Source organism: Rhinolophus ferrumequinum, chromosome 24 (genome assembly GCF_004115265.2).
Source record: "Rhinolophus ferrumequinum isolate MPI-CBG mRhiFer1 chromosome 24, mRhiFer1_v1.p, whole genome shotgun sequence".
NCBI lineage: Eukaryota > Metazoa > Chordata > Mammalia > Chiroptera > Rhinolophidae > Rhinolophus > Rhinolophus ferrumequinum.
The window spans coordinates 21682942-21698207 of NC_046307.1; the positions used below are offsets into that span (position 1 = coordinate 21682942).

The 15266-nt window shown below is 49.7% G+C and overlaps 1 protein-coding gene across 6 annotated transcripts in view; it reads left to right on the top strand.

Annotated features, from left to right (window-relative positions):
• Positions 1-15266, top strand: part of ABLIM3 (actin binding LIM protein family member 3) — a 103010-nt gene that overhangs the window by 40973 nt on the left and 46771 nt on the right. For all 6 annotated transcript variants that reach the window (XM_033096116.1, XM_033096115.1, XM_033096117.1 and 3 more), the window contains exons 4-6: positions 5624-5807; positions 7659-7771; positions 13537-13663. In XM_033096116.1, the coding sequence (XP_032952007.1) occupies positions 5624-5807; positions 7659-7771; positions 13537-13663 (424 nt within the window). The remainder of the gene's footprint in view (positions 1-5623; positions 5808-7658; positions 7772-13536; positions 13664-15266) is intronic.

Below are 15266 nucleotides of genomic sequence, written 5' to 3' on the forward strand. Positions count from 1 at the left end.
AATTATATTATACTATATAAGATCCGGTCTTATAGTAATATATATTAATTTTTGCTCCAAAAGATGCATTAGAGCTGATTGTACAGCTAGGTCTTATTTTCGGGGAAACACGGTAGCAGCTGGAAGGAAGACGGACTCGGCTGGAAGAGTCTGAGAACGAACGCTCTGGCCCAAACAGGGCACCGCTCCCTTGCCCAGCGCCCCTTACAGATGCCTCCAGCGCCACGTCTTGAACTCCTCTTTTAAGCTCCCTGTTCCACAGAGCAGCCATTCTGATGTGGGGTTCCCTGCGGGTTTGGAAAATGATGGACTCAAAACCTGGAACTTCCACCGGCTGGTTTTAGATTTGTCCTCCTGAAGTTGGATGAGCACTTTGTATTTGCTCTTCCCTGTGGCTGCCCTTCACACAACGTGTGGCCAGGTCTTCCCCACGCCGTTACATTGCCGGTCCTTAAATTCGGCCTCATGTGAAATGTTCCCCACTTGTACCATCATCCCGAAGTCTTCCTCCTTGATCCATCTGGTTTCTCACTATCATTTTTAGAGCATAATGACCAGAACAGACCACAGTTCTCAAGGTCTGCCAAACACAGCAAGGAATTGCATTTCTGTAAATGTGACTGATACTGAATGGATTTCCTGAGAAGCCACTTCACACCATTGACGGGTATTGACCTTAAGGTCAATTGAAACCCCCAGATCTTTTCATTTTAGTAACTTCTTCCAACCTTAGCCTGGTGTATCTGAGATTGACTTCCTCTGCCATTGCAGAAAAATCCTAGATTTCTTTCCTCAAGACCTAACTGGACTCTGCACTGAGCAAATAAATTACACATTCCCTCATTTGTTTATGAAAGCATGTTTGGGATATATTTTAATTAAATGTGATTTAAATTTTATCTCGAGAATTTGCAAACCCCTTGAATGCAAGTTGACCTGCAAGACTATCTTTGTGAGTGGCCATTTTGACATCCCCAGAAGTAGAAATAGGACAAAGGGGAAAGATAATAAAATTGTTCTAAGGAGGTTTGAACGATGACTCTGCAATTACAGCCTTAAGAGAGTATATTTGTTACCTTGTGCCAAAATCTAATAGTTTAAAACAATCTTTTATTTAGCTCATCACCCTCTGGGTTGGCTGGGCAGTTCGTTCGGTCTGAGCTGACTCTGCTTATCTCTGGCTGCCTCGTCACGATGACACGGAGGGTCAGCTGGCTGTGTTTGGCAGGCTATTGCCTTGAGTGGCTCCATTTGGCTTCTCATTTTCCAGCAGGCTGGCTTGGACCATTTGCATGGTAGTCTAAGAGTTCAAGTACAACAAGACAGCAAGCTTCAATGAGCACGACCTTTTCAAGCCTCAGCTTGGGTCACACTTGTTAATGTCCTGTTGGTGAAAACAAGTCAGATGGCCAACCTAGATTCAAGATCATGGAGAAATAAACTTTACCTTTTCTGGGAGGATCTGCAACATCAGATTTCATGGGTGCGAATGCAGAGAAGGGAAGAATCTGACCATTTTGACAGCCTACCACAGGGAAGTTGAATCTTTTGTAATGTAGTTTTTAAGGGGAAAAAAAGACTATTCTTTTCGATGTCAACTTGTTTAGCAATGAAACCAATGAGAGGATTTTGTTTCCAGGGATTAGTTACCCTAAATAGCCTTGTCATTTGAAAAATCTAAAATCTCTATGAATTTCTTTTACAACTCTTTTACCATGCACTACTGTGCTGACATGAAAGGAAGGAATCTGAAGAGGTGAAAAACAAAAGTAAAAGCAGAAATCCTGCTGTGACTGTCAATGTCAGATTTAACCCTGATGGTTTATCTAAATCTTGAAGACCTTGACTTTTTACCTTGCTGGCCATATGGATCATGGAGAATGGGAAGGAGGCAAAGCCTGGAGCCTGGGCCAAGTAGGAACCTAGTAGGAGGCCTCTGACTAAAGCTGAGATTCCCCCTACAGAAGTCTTATTTTCAGTGTACAAATGGATGAGAAATAAACTGGCTCTGGAGAAGGAGTCAGTGCTGACACATGCCTGCACCCACTTTGGCACTAGTTAGAAGAGAATAAAATTCGTATCAAATTGTCTGTTCGTAATCCACCCTATATTGCTTGTGGATATATCACAAGTGGTAAAACTATAAAGAAAAGCAAAGAAATGATAAACACACTTGGGGACACTGTGGGAAGGGAATGCTTTAGGGAGAGGCGAACAGACTTCCCAGGTGCTAGCAATGTTCTGTTTTGTAAACTTGGCAATGGATACCTGGGAGTGTGTTTTTTATTCTTCTTTAAACTGTACATACATGTTTTATACATTTTCTGCATGCATCATATATTTCACAATTTAAATATTTAAAATAATGAGCTAGATCACCCCCAGGGGCCCTTCTAACTCTTTGATTTTGAAATTTCATAGTACTCAGTCTTGTTTGAAATGTTTGAAAACCAACAGAATGATACGACAGGAATCTGATCTCTCAGATCTGAATGTGTCCTCAGTTACCACCTCGCCCTCTCATTTTACAAATGAGGTATCTGAGCTCCAGAGAAGGGAGGTAACTTTCTCAAAGGCACACAGCACCTCAGAGGCACAATAAGAACATGGACAAAGGTCCAGTGAGCCGCAAAACAGCACCTTTTCCACTGAAACATGCTAGGGCCGTGGGCAAGTCCTTCTAGGCATTATGTTTATAGTGAGCATTCATTCTGGAGTTTCTCAAAGCAGTTCTAACTTTTCATATTCCCATTGTCAAACCACGTGACTACTTTTCTTTTAAATGAGTAGGCTTTATATTTTGAATTCACAGAATAATGTCTGCCCCGGGTGTGTTGATTCCACAACAGCTCCACATGCAGACCCTTTCCATGGCCTTTCCTAGTATGTGACTATCAAGCTCTGCTCAGCCTCAGACACATCTGTCATGGGTGGAGCTCACCTTCCATCCCCGTGCTCCCCACTGTATTTCCAGGAGCCCCTGAGATTCTTATCAACCTTATCCTTTCTAACAAAAACTTCCTCCTTCAGCTCCTTGGGGGGAAAGGAGGAACTGACTGTTCTAAGTTTTCTTATGGCCTCCTGGTTTTCTCCACTGGGAGAGGTGGCTCTGGGGGTGGAGTTGGCAGGGGAAACAAAGGAGAGAAAAGAAGGGAAACAACAGGAGCTGTTTCCAATGAGGTCGTAGGCCGTGACCTAACTAATTCCACAGCTATGAAGTCAATCGATCCACCACCTGCACAGCCCAGAACAGCCTGTACTCTGGTCTTGCCTAACCTCTAGCCCCGGCATTGTTTGATGTAATGAGTTTTCATGAAGCCTGATGGAAGAAGAACCCTTCCCCACCTCCCACCTCCACCACCACTTCCACCCATTCTCCCTGCCTCTCCGCAGGGCGGGTCTCCAGGGGCTTCCAGCTCTACCTCACCCTGAGTTTAAAATGTTGGGCATATGGTAAGCCCTGAAGGAAGCTCTCCTTCTCCTAGACTCACAGGATGGCAGTGTCAGAAGAAGATCTTAGGTCATTTTACATACAAGTGAACAGAGGCCCCAAACAAGAGAGGGCCAAGTTCATTGTCACCCAGAGAGTTAGTGGCAGGTGGTCTGATTCTCAGACCACTACGTCTCCCACCGTGCTCACTGATGCCCCTGGTTCTATGACATCTGGGGCTGCCCTCCCCACTCAGCCTGGCCCTTTAAGCCTGCCTCTGGCTTGCAAAGTGAACAAACACTTGTGCAAAATTTCTTGCATTCACCTGGAAGTGCCTCCTATTTTTAACCTGGCTGCTTTTGCAGAACTTTCCTATTCACGATGAGGTATATTTACTGGGGTGATGTCACCTGGGACAGGCTAGGTCCTCACACTTACAGGCGTGGAAACTCTGCCTCATCGGTTTCCCCACTACTGGTCACGCTTGAGAAAGCTGACTCGTGCTAACAAAGTCCTTAGGAAACCGATGCAGAAAACCAGAGTGCCTGATGATTAATGTAAACAAGAGCTGTCACTCTCCGTTGTACTAGTGCACGTCGCCGTGAGCAGCTGTTTCTCTCCCAGAGGCAATCCGTGTAGAAAGTCAAACTCTCAGACAGTCACTTGGTGAATGCAGACCGAGACCAAGGATCTGGTCAGAGGGTCTGAACGGGCTCTCCGGCAGCCTTCCGTTGGTGACGGACCGCCCCCTTCCTGGCTGGCCCATCCTTGCTTTAGCTGCATGGATACACGTAGCGGTTCTGGTGGCCTCAGAGCCATTCGATCTCTTGGAAGAAACTTGGCCTCTTTCTAGTCGGCCCATTATGTGTTGCTTCCGTAGCTTCATTCTCAGAGGGAAATCTCATTTCCCACATTTCTGTGTCCTTTGGGGAAGGATAGTCCCCCATGATTCAGTCGCTCAGACACCTATAATTATATCACACCTACTCTTCTATCCGTCTTACACATCTTTGTATTGTCCACAAGGATATCCCAAAAGACCTAATGAAATACCTCACAAAACCGCGTTGCCTCTATTCAAAAGCTATCAAGGCAATGGATCAATTTTGCAGCTGAGTGACGGAGACTCATTGTAATCTTCTCTCTACATTTGTAGATGCCTGAGTGTTTCGAAATAAATTTTTTTAGAGGGGAAACCATTCATGGCCTTTCAGTATCCCACAAAACCTGAACTTCTTAAGTTAGACTTGAGCCGTCCTCTAACTGGCCTGTCAATGTTTTCCTTTATTACTGCCGTCCACTCCCTGAAAACACCACCCCTACCCCAGCTTCATCTCCACACAAATATCACTTGCAACTCCCTGCCTCTGTGATTTAGCATATTCTGTTCCTTCTACGTTCACCTCAAGTGCTGCCTCCTCCAAGAAGCCTCCCATGATCTCTCCCCCGCTGACAGCGTTCCCTTTTCCTCCCCACTCAGAGTACTTGCTACCTGCACCAGCCCGTGGCCTGTCACCCGTGATATGTGATCTATACGGTCTTCTCTCTGCGCACATTATTAGCTCTTCACCGTTTGGGGATTGTGTTTTATCATTCATGCCTGGGAACAGATGTACCCTTCATGCTTACGATGAGGATAATCTGCAAATCACCCATCCCACTGCCATCCTCAGTCGTCTCCAGTTTGGGATTCAGAGCACATGGGCCCCATTCTGCCCTTCCGCTGGCACAGAGTCATGCATGTAGGAAATGCCCAGAAACGTTTTAACTGAACAATTCTTTTACCAAGTTCATGATCCCTACCACCAGTTATACAGCACTGCGTGAGCCACAGGGCCTTCAACTTTTCATCCATGTATTGAGAGGATGGTACGACCTCAGTGGTCTCAGTGGGTGTGCATTGCCATCAGCTGGGGAGTGTGGTAAAGTGCAGATGCCCGGGGGTCCCAGCCTCAGGGAGTCTGACTCAGACGCAAGCACCTGCATGGGAAGCCCACCAGGTGATTCTCACGTAAGTGGTCTTCAGGCTATCCTTTAAGGAACGCTGGCCCCAAAGGCCCGTGGGCCTGATGTCCACCATTCTCTAGCCACTCGTGGCCGAGTCAGATGCCGGCCTTGTCCCCAGTGAGAACCCTGTGCTTGCAGACCCTCCCAGGACTCAGCCTGCCCTTGCTTCCCTCCTTGCTTCCCCAGTGTGTGGCTGCGGCCTGGCCCAGTCGGGCTTCTTCTTCAAGAACCAAGAGTACATCTGTACCCATGACTACCAGCAACTCTATGGCACCCGCTGTGACAGCTGCCGAGACTTCATCACCGGCGAGGTCATCTCCGCCCTGGGCCGCACCTACCACCCCAAGTGCTTTGTGTGCAGCTTGTGCAGGTGAGTCAGGGGCCAGCAGAGGCCAGGACCTCGTCCTGAGCCTCCAGGGAAGGGAAGAGATGGCCTCTCTCGAGTAGATCTGGGCCTATACAGGGCTTTATATTGGACGCTTGGATTTTAGAATCTCTGGGGTGGGAGGATCCAATAGGCCAGTGGTTTTCAAACCTTTTAGCAACTGAACCCTTTCTGTCAACAGTGACCTAGTGTAAAACACCAGTTTGTCCTGCACTGAAGGCAGAGTGAGAGCCTGAGCCCCGCACTCAGCCTCCCATTTCCCATCACAAGGCCCAAAGGAACCACTGAGCACCTGGCCCCTCAGGACTCAGTTTGGAAACCCTGCCTCTGGCCCAGGCCCTCACGTCTCAGCTACGCACGCTACAGGCATACCTGTGTGTAGCCTTCCTCTCTGACCCTGGCAAGTAATCTCACCTCTGTGAGTCTCAGCTTCTTCATCAGTAAAGTGGGCATCAGAACCATTCCAAGCTCACTGGGTGTTCATGAAGATCAATGACACGAAGCCTGCAAAGACCTTACTTAGCTCAGTGACTGGTACATAATGGTGTCTGCTTCCATTATTCTTTCCATTACCATAATGATAATCATCTAGCCTCTCAGGACATCTGATCGGTCCTGGAAAGCTCCCCCCATCCTTCCTCCCCACCCCACAGCCCAATCCCTTGTTATCTTAGCAGATGTTCACTAAGGGTCCACTATATGCCAAGCACCACGTGAAGGATGAAAAATAAACCTCAACCTTGCTCCCAAATACGTTAAAATTTAATGGACCGCTCTGATTAATCATAAGTAAAGCATGATTGGAAATGCATTTTTTCATTGGAAACGGAATTTATTGATCAATTATTCTCCCCATAAAATAACCGCCTGTTAGTTACCAGTTAGAGTAACTAACCAATCAGAGTTTCTGATTGAGGTCAATGGGATGGTGAATAAGACGTGGAATTCATTCATTCATTCATCTCGTAAAACCTGGGTGCTGGGTCCTGGAATCTCAGATGCACGGGAGGCTAACACAGTAGGGTCCATAGGGCATAAGGTTTTATTAAAGCCCAACAGAGATGTGGCGCCTCCCCGAGGCCAGGCCGTGTCCTTTGACCATGAGTCAGTGCCTGAACCATGAGGAAAACACAGCTCCCCGATTCTGGCCCCCGCACGCCCTCCTTCGACCCCCACTGCTAACGCAGGGGCAGTGGACACACTGGCAGCCTATGTCAGGGGTTATGCTCAGGGTCTGTGGTGTCCCCAACTTTTTGTGCAAGAGTAGCTGCACGATGGGACAGACAGTGTGAGGACGCTGGAGATGGTTTATATTTAGTTAGGGAGGCAGGCCATGGACGAGCTTGAGAGCTCTGAGCTGTGGAACTCAAAACTGCACAGATGCAGAGGAGGGGAGGAAGGGGTTATCTGCGGACTTCTAAACTTCCTGGAGGTGAAAGAAAGGAATTTGGTAAGTCTGGAGTTGAATGAGCTCTTCTTCTTGATATATCAAGTTGGGATGGAAAAAGTCCTTCGAGGAAGAAGGAACAACTCTCAGAGGAGTTACTAACCTCTTCATTTTACAGATGAGATATGGAAGTTCAACTAAGTGTCATGATGTGCCCAGTGTTAAATTCAAGTAAATAGCCTAGTGGGCCTCCAGTTTCCAGTCCTGGCCCTAACTGAGTGGTTTCGCCAGCCTGGCCCTGTGAAAGGCGCTTGAATTTATCTGGTGCTCTAGAAGGCAAGCTGCGTGTGTTCCCAAAGAGCTTTTGGCGCGTGTGTTGTCAGGTCAGCAGTAGACACAGAATCCCTCCAAAGAAGAGGCATTGAATTTCTCTCTCGTCCCCCTTGCAGGAAGCCTTTCCCCATTGGGGACAAGGTGACCTTCAGCGGGAAGGAATGTGTGTGTCAGACGTGCTCCCAGTCCATGGCCAGCAGTAAGCCCATCAAGATCCGAGGACCAAGCCGTGAGTCTTCCCCACTGGGTGCCTCCCGGTCCACAGCGCTGGGTCCCAGGGCTCCCCCGTCCCAGCAACGTTAACGGCTCCTGCAGGCCTGGAGGGAAGTGGAGGAGGCTCCCCCCTCCTCCCCGGAGGACTCCTGAATCATGACCCAGTTGGCATACAGCCCAGACTCACAAGCTTCCCTAAGTACAAATGCAGGGAGAGCAGCTGCCGGACTCAAGCAGGGATGGCCTGTGCCGTCGGGCGGGGCTTCTCTGAGATGAGCTGGGCTCCTGACCTGATCCCCCTCTGGATCCACACTCCCAAGGGCACCCCAACAGAACTGATCAAGTGCTTTGCCACCAGAGGTTCTCAATTTTTATCGACTCCACTAAAAAAAATACTCAGACACATCTTACAAAAGAGAAACTATGGGTGCAAACCACAGGGCTGTGCTAGCATCTCAGAGTGTGTCCCAGGGACTGTTGCCTCAGCTTCACTGCAGAACTGATAACAATACAGATTGCTAGGACCACTTTGGCCTTCTAGGAATGGAACCTAGAAAGCTTCATTCAGAAGAAGCTTCCCGGGTGATTCATTCACTGCTCCTAAGATTGAGGATCACCATCTTGGGGGAAGGGGATATCTGTCAGGCTATAGTAAATGTTATGTTTTATCACTAAGCCACAGATTTGGGGGGCAAATTAAGGATCAAGAATATACCTTGGAACAGTCCTTCTAATTTGTGGAATGTCCGTTCCACTCCAGTGTGTCTGGCAGTGAGACGTCTAAATCACCGTTTCCAGACCCCCTTGTTAGGCTGCTGATGGTATGTGTCCACGCGCGCCGGAGCTGGAGGCTGCTACCCACGCTCCTGGTGCCGTGGGTCTCCGTGAGCCATGTTAGGCTCCGGTGTTCTTTCATGTTTCATGACACTCGCTGGCCTCGTCGACAGAATCAATGAAAACCCATGAGCCTCCTGGGCTGCATCCCTGAGCCAGTGCGGGGGGTCTGTCACAGTCAGCGTGCTGGGGCTGCATCCTACTGAGGTGGCTGAGCATGGAACACCCCAAGTCAGCAGGTCTTGGCTCCCAGGGCTCCAGGAGAGTCCAGCCAGCGCGGTGAGCCGGAGGGAAAGACGATGGGAACGCGCCCTCCCTCGCCCTTCCTTCCTTTCAGTCAAATCAGATCCGCTGGCGGGATGTGTAGAGCCCTTCCTTCAGCATCCTTGGGGCTGCTCAAGAAGAGTTTGCTGCTCTGAGCAGGTTTCCACCTACAGGTGGCTGAGCAAACACTGTTATCTTTCCTAACTCCTTGAAAGCACCTTGCAGAATGAGCAAGGATGAGATGCTGGGATGCAGGACGATGGCCCTGCGACAGATGCCACTGAGGTGGCGAGAGCCCAGCGGGACCATGTGGAGTGGGCCTCCAGTAAAGAGAGGGCAGCTGGGAGTCAGGAGCCTGCCAACCTTCTGTGTGATGCAGAGCAGTGGTGTAGAGGCCCTGAGACTCAGTCTACCCAGCTTTGTAGGAAGCAAATGCATTAGTAAACAGGAGCCAGACTAACACACATGGGCGTGTGTACAGCGCTCTCTACGTATAAAGCGAGGGGCTCTGTTGACTTGGAGGTTTAATCTAGAAAGCACACCAAAGGAGAACTGAGAGGAAGATTCCTGGATCTGTTGCTACTTCTCTCTGCTTCTGTTGAGTGTTACTGTGTGCACCAGGTCTCACACAGGTGAAAGATTCCTCGGCTAGTGTGGGAGTCTTGTGTGTGAGTGTGTCCTCGAGGAGAGGCTACTCAATGTCTCCTCCATAATTCCGCAAATCAGGAGGTAGAGGAAGGTGAGAAAGAATGAACAATGAGAAGCAAATGAGCACGTGGGCAGTGTGCCGGGGTGGGGGGTTACCCAGGATTATGGCTCATCTTGTTACTCGCTAAGTAAAGACATCAATCTGTGGAGCTACAGGGCATGTGTCTCATAGAAATGTTCTCTCCCCAAAAGGGGTCACTGTCCCTACTACAAATGACTAGAGGAGATGATGGAAGGTCTGTCGAGTTCCCAAAGGATGGAGAGAACCAAAACCAGATTCTAGAGAGTCTAAGATGGAAAAGGAAAAAGAAGGAGAAAAAAATATGGTGTGTTTTTGACCTATGGGAGCGTGAAGTTTCATCCCTGGAGGGTGAATAAACACTTTCTGGAGAAGCAAGAAGAGTATCTACGCAAAAAAGATCAAGAATAATACTCAGGAACTGTTAAAAGAATCATGTTACTTGGCACAGGAAGGAGAAATGTTTCCTCACAGACTTCACTGAGAAGAATCAGCAGCAGTAGCAGCATCACCGTCAACGCCACCATCTGTCACCACCGTCATCGTCACCCCCACTATCACCATCACAGCCACAATCATCACCATCACCACAATAACTACCCGCACCACCATCGCCACCACTGACACTAATTGACGGTTACTGTTGCCAGGCACTGCACCGACCTCACCGGGAAGAAGAGCAGCAGCGGGATGACCCTCACCAACCATTACCATCCATACTATCCCCAACACCACCATCACACCCGGCGCTACCGCCATCGCCACCACCATCACCACTGCTAACATTGACTGACTGTCACTACTGTCGGCAATACACTAAGTTTTCTATATATAATACCTCGTTTAATCGTTATAACTCTCTGAGGGCGATAAGAGTAACTTATCTTTTAGATGAGTTTTATAGGTGAGAAAACTGAGACTCAGAGAGCTTAAATGACTTGCCCAAAGTCACACAGGTAGTAAGTAAGGGAACCGGGATGTGAGCCAAGGCAACCTGGCCCTGGAGCCTATTCCCTCAAAACCCTGTGCCAAAGACATGATTTGCTCCTTGAGAAGGGGCCTGTCTTCCTGGATTAGTTGCCCAAACAAGGTGGGGAGCTTGCCATGACGCACAAAACCCACTGCCTTTTGCTGATCTAAATGGCATGAGTGACATAGTCAAGAAAACCTAAAAATGGCTGTCTGAGGTCTTTAACGACCTCATAAACTGAAGGATTTGGGAGGGACAGGTGGCAGCAGCACAGTTTCTGCCAGCTGAAGGTTGTAATTTTGGAATAGAGAGGAACATATGAGGAGTAGACAACTGGCTCTACAGAAATCAACTCGGGACAGGGTGTGGTTTTGCCGACCTTGCTGATGACACAAGACTCATGGGCTCTTGGATGGGGGCCTGAGACTCCAACGGTGGCCAAGAGTAAAAGGAAGAAGAAGAGGGTGACAAAGGTCCTGATAAATATGAAGCAGGACAATGCAGGACCAAGCAGTTTAACACGAAAAGAACAGCCACGTGCAGCAGGTGTCCCCGAGTTCTCAGGAGGGGTCAGCAGGCCTTCCCTGGTGCTTCTGGCCTCAGCTCAGAGACTGGAGAATGCAGACACTGGGTTGCAAACATGAGAATGGGAAACAACTATGACAGCGACCACGGAGTGGGCACCAGTGCCAAGCACTGTGCTAAGTCCTTACCGACCTGATTTCAGTTCATCTCCACACCAGTGTTATAAGGAAGACATTCAGATAAGGAAGCTGGGGGCCTAGCCGTCATATAACCAGCCAGTGGGGGAGCCGGGATCCTCCCCTCAGCCAGCCTCTGACCTCTCAACCCAAGCTCTCACCACCGCACCAGCTCCTAAAGTTTAACTCCAGGTGCTAACTCACTCCAGATAGATCACTACAAGTTAGAGGGGATTCGTTACTAGAATGAGGCCTTGAAAGAATGCAGCTCTTCAAATATGTTTTATTAGCGAGGTAGAGAGCTGGGTGGTTGGCCGATTTCCATGCCTGTCTCCATGGAATCCACAGTGAATTTAATCAGTGGATGGCCACTTCAAGCAAGGAAAAGCGAGGGTACAACACGAAGCAGAAGAGAGACACTGCAGCTGTCTTGAAGTATTTGAAGGAAATGCCGCGTGGGAAAAGAGGTAGATTGTTCCTGGTTGCCTGAACTAGGAGGCGTCAGCAGGACTTGGGTCTTGGCTCCGGAGGAAGAAGCCAGTCCTGACGAGCTGGCCTATGCAGAGGTAGAGTGGACTTCCTCCAAAGACGTGACTGCCCACCCCTGCAGGTGACTAAGCAGAGGATGGTGCCCACCTGTGGAGAACGCTATAGATTCCAGCTTTGGGTGGGACAGTCACCAAATGCTCTGTGAATTCTGAACCCCTGTGGAATTATTTAACCCTATTTGGGAGGCCCTCAGAGACACAAGTGCCGTCATTTGTGGCCTAGAAAGCTAGACCAGACACCTGAACCCTCAGGTTCTGCTCTGCCGAGCATGCGCAAGTCGCTTCAGACTCCTGTCTGTCTATAAAAGGGGAGGGGCTGCCTGACCTCTCTAAATTGTTACATTCTGAAGCCTGTGATTACTGGGATGGGAGCGGTAAGGGGAGGTAGACGCATCCCAGGAGAAAAATAAAGAAAATAAGTAAACCCCGAACTAGTTTCCCAGCCCCCCATCTGAAGGTCTGGGGCTTGAAGCGTCGTACACTCAGAGCCCCAGCCAGTGCTCAGAGATGTTAGAAAGGTGCTAAGTAGCCAAGAGGCGGGTACTATGGGAGCTGCCTCGTATAAGACCTCATCAGGGCCCAGACCCTTCCCACAGCCTGCACAGGCACATCCCATTTCCTAGACATGCCCTTCTCTCCTCTCCCAGGACCGGCCCCCAACTGGATGGGAGTGCTTCCAGCCAGGCTCTCCCCAGGCGCTGTGCCGTTTCTTTCTCCCTCCTGCTTCAGTGTGCATTTGTCTGGTGGCGCCAAGAGTGAGGCTTGTCCTCTGGTAAACTTTGCCCCATGATCCTTTCTTCCTCCAGAGTGGGCCATCCGGTCGGCCAGGCCTCAGTTCCCAACATCTCCCAAGTCCCTTGGACTCTGGCTCCATTTCCTGCCCCTCCCCGGATGTTGACCGAGCAGCAGGCAGCTGGCCCCGCATTCTGTGGCCCCTGCGCGAGTTCCAGGGTGAGGGGCATGGAGCGTGAGGGCACCTTTTGGTTTGGGACAGTCTTATCAGACTCTAATCCTTGCTGCTTTGGGAGGCAAATGTTTGGTATAGAAGCACACTGTGGAGGGGGCGGGCGTGCTACGTTTTATCCTTAGCCTGGGCACCTCTAAGGCCCACTCATTCATACTCAGCAAATATGCTTTGAGTTCCTGCTATGTGCCGAGCACAGGCGCTAGGCAAGAGAATAGATTTAACCACAAAACACAGACCCAGTCTTTGCCATTGACCATCCCACCTAAGGGTGAGAAAACATGGAGACTAAGCTTATCCCCTAGAGCAGTGCTTCTCACATGTGACTGTGGGCCCAGCTCTTGATAAAATTTGGTGGGTCTGGGTGGGGCCTGCGCTGCCACATGTGTGCCAGTTCCCGGGTGGTGCTGACACTGCAGGTTCCCAGGTCATGGAGAGTGGCATGAGCTTAGTTAGCTACTGGAGGGCAGGCCAGAAGCAATGCAAGGTCTGCTTTGGAGGAACAGGGTCAAGATGATAAGCAGGGAACTTTCTGGAGGAATCCTGGGAAATCTTTCTTACTCCCTCAGGCCAAGACCCTTTGCTAAGAGGCCGAGGCTCTGGTGGCCTTTTCTCTCACCTGGTAGAGCTCTGTATAGGTGCCAGTGCCAGGGCGGGAGCAGCTGTGAGTAAACTGGTGTTCGCAGAGGGGTGTCCTTGACTTGGGCATGAGATGACGGCAGTGTCAAGGGGCCCAGAATCTTTTGCTCAGTGGTGTCCTCTTGTATTTGCAGACTGTGCTGGGTGTAAGGAGGAGATCAAGCATGGACAGTCGCTCCTGGCACTGGACAAGCAGTGGCACGTCAGTTGCTTCAAATGCCAGACCTGCAGCGTCATCCTCACTGGAGAGTACATCAGCAAGTGGGTCTCTCTCCCTCCCCACCCTGGCTTCCCGGGCCTCTGCATTCTACCAGGCTGTCCCCTCTGGCCCTCACCTGAGTGTCCAGTGGCATCTCCCTTTATTTCCATCCAGCTACCGCACTTCTGCCATGGACAGCGTCTCACCTCCCCTGGCTCCCTCCCACCGTGTTGCCTTTGCCTCAGATGCTCTCCTCCCTTCTTCACATGCTCCTTCCCTTCCCTCTGGTCTCAGGTCCCACACCCCCTCCTCAGAGGTAGCCTCATACCACCTCTTACCACCTCCAGTCCCCCAATACTGGCCCTCATAGTACCCGGTTTGTCCCTTCATCCAGACTAACACCGTTTGCAATTCTATACTAGTATTTATCCATGTTCATGTTTTAATAATGATAATACGACTATTTACTGAGTTTATATTATGTACAAGGAACATACTAACGCTGTATATGGATTATCACAGTAAACCCCGTAACGACCCCCATGAGGTATTTATCCCCATTTTAAAAGCTGTGGAAACTGAGGCTCGGGGGTAAATAACTTGCTTCAGTGATAATACTTCATGTCTGTCCTTGCCAGGGCGGGGACTTTGTTTTATTTGCTGCTGCCTTTAGCACAGTGCCCGACCTACAGTCAATAACATAGTTGCTGAATGAATTTCATCGAGAAGAGAGGACAGGAGAGGACGGGCGCACACACTTATCAGCGGAGAGGGCCCAGCGTCCAGAGCCCTGCACACTGCAGCACCAGACAAGCCCCCCTTGCTGCTAAGCCAGTGACCACAGTTATGTACTCACGTACAGACCCTCACAGCTTTGCCTCTTTCTGACCCCAGACACTTCCTAGGTACCACTCTGTGGCCCGATGCTAAGACACAGCAAGCACTAAAATGCAGCATACATGGTTTCTGCTGTCAAGAGAGCTATAGTCTAATAAGGGAGATACGGCATGTGTAGGAAGAATTAGGACACCAGGGGATATGTGATAGAGAACTCAAGACAAGTTTCATTCCTTCAGACCCTTTTGATCACAAGTGACAGAAAACCCAACTCCAACTCATTTAAAAGCAGAACTGGGAGTTTGCTGACTCATAGGCATGGGACGCCCAGAGGCATGCAGGCTTCCAGCGTGTCTGAACCCAGGGGCTTCAAGATGTCATCAGCATTTTAGGTGTGTGTGTGTGTGTGTGTCTCAGCTCTGCTCTCCTCGGTGTTGAATTCCTTCTCGAGCAGGCCCTCCCCAGGTGGTAAGATGAGTGCCAGCACCTCCAGGCTCATGAGCCCAGCAGGGAGGGTCTCCTTCCCCAAGGACTCCAGTACAAGTCCCACGGCTTGGCCACCACCGAGTCACATGCCCACTCCTGCTCAACCACTGGCCAGGAGGAAGTGACCCCTAGAGCCAGAGAACAGCCCTCTATGGCCCAAAGTAACTGAGAATAGAGAGGGGGACTCCCTAAGGAAAGCCCAGATGAGGTGCTGCTACTAGCAGAGGGGGAGATGGACGCTGGCCAGACAACACGGGCTAGGAATATTCAGAAAAAGGAGGGATTTTCTAACTAGCAGAAGTGGGACCTGCAACCTGGGAGAGCTTCATGGAAGATGTGGTA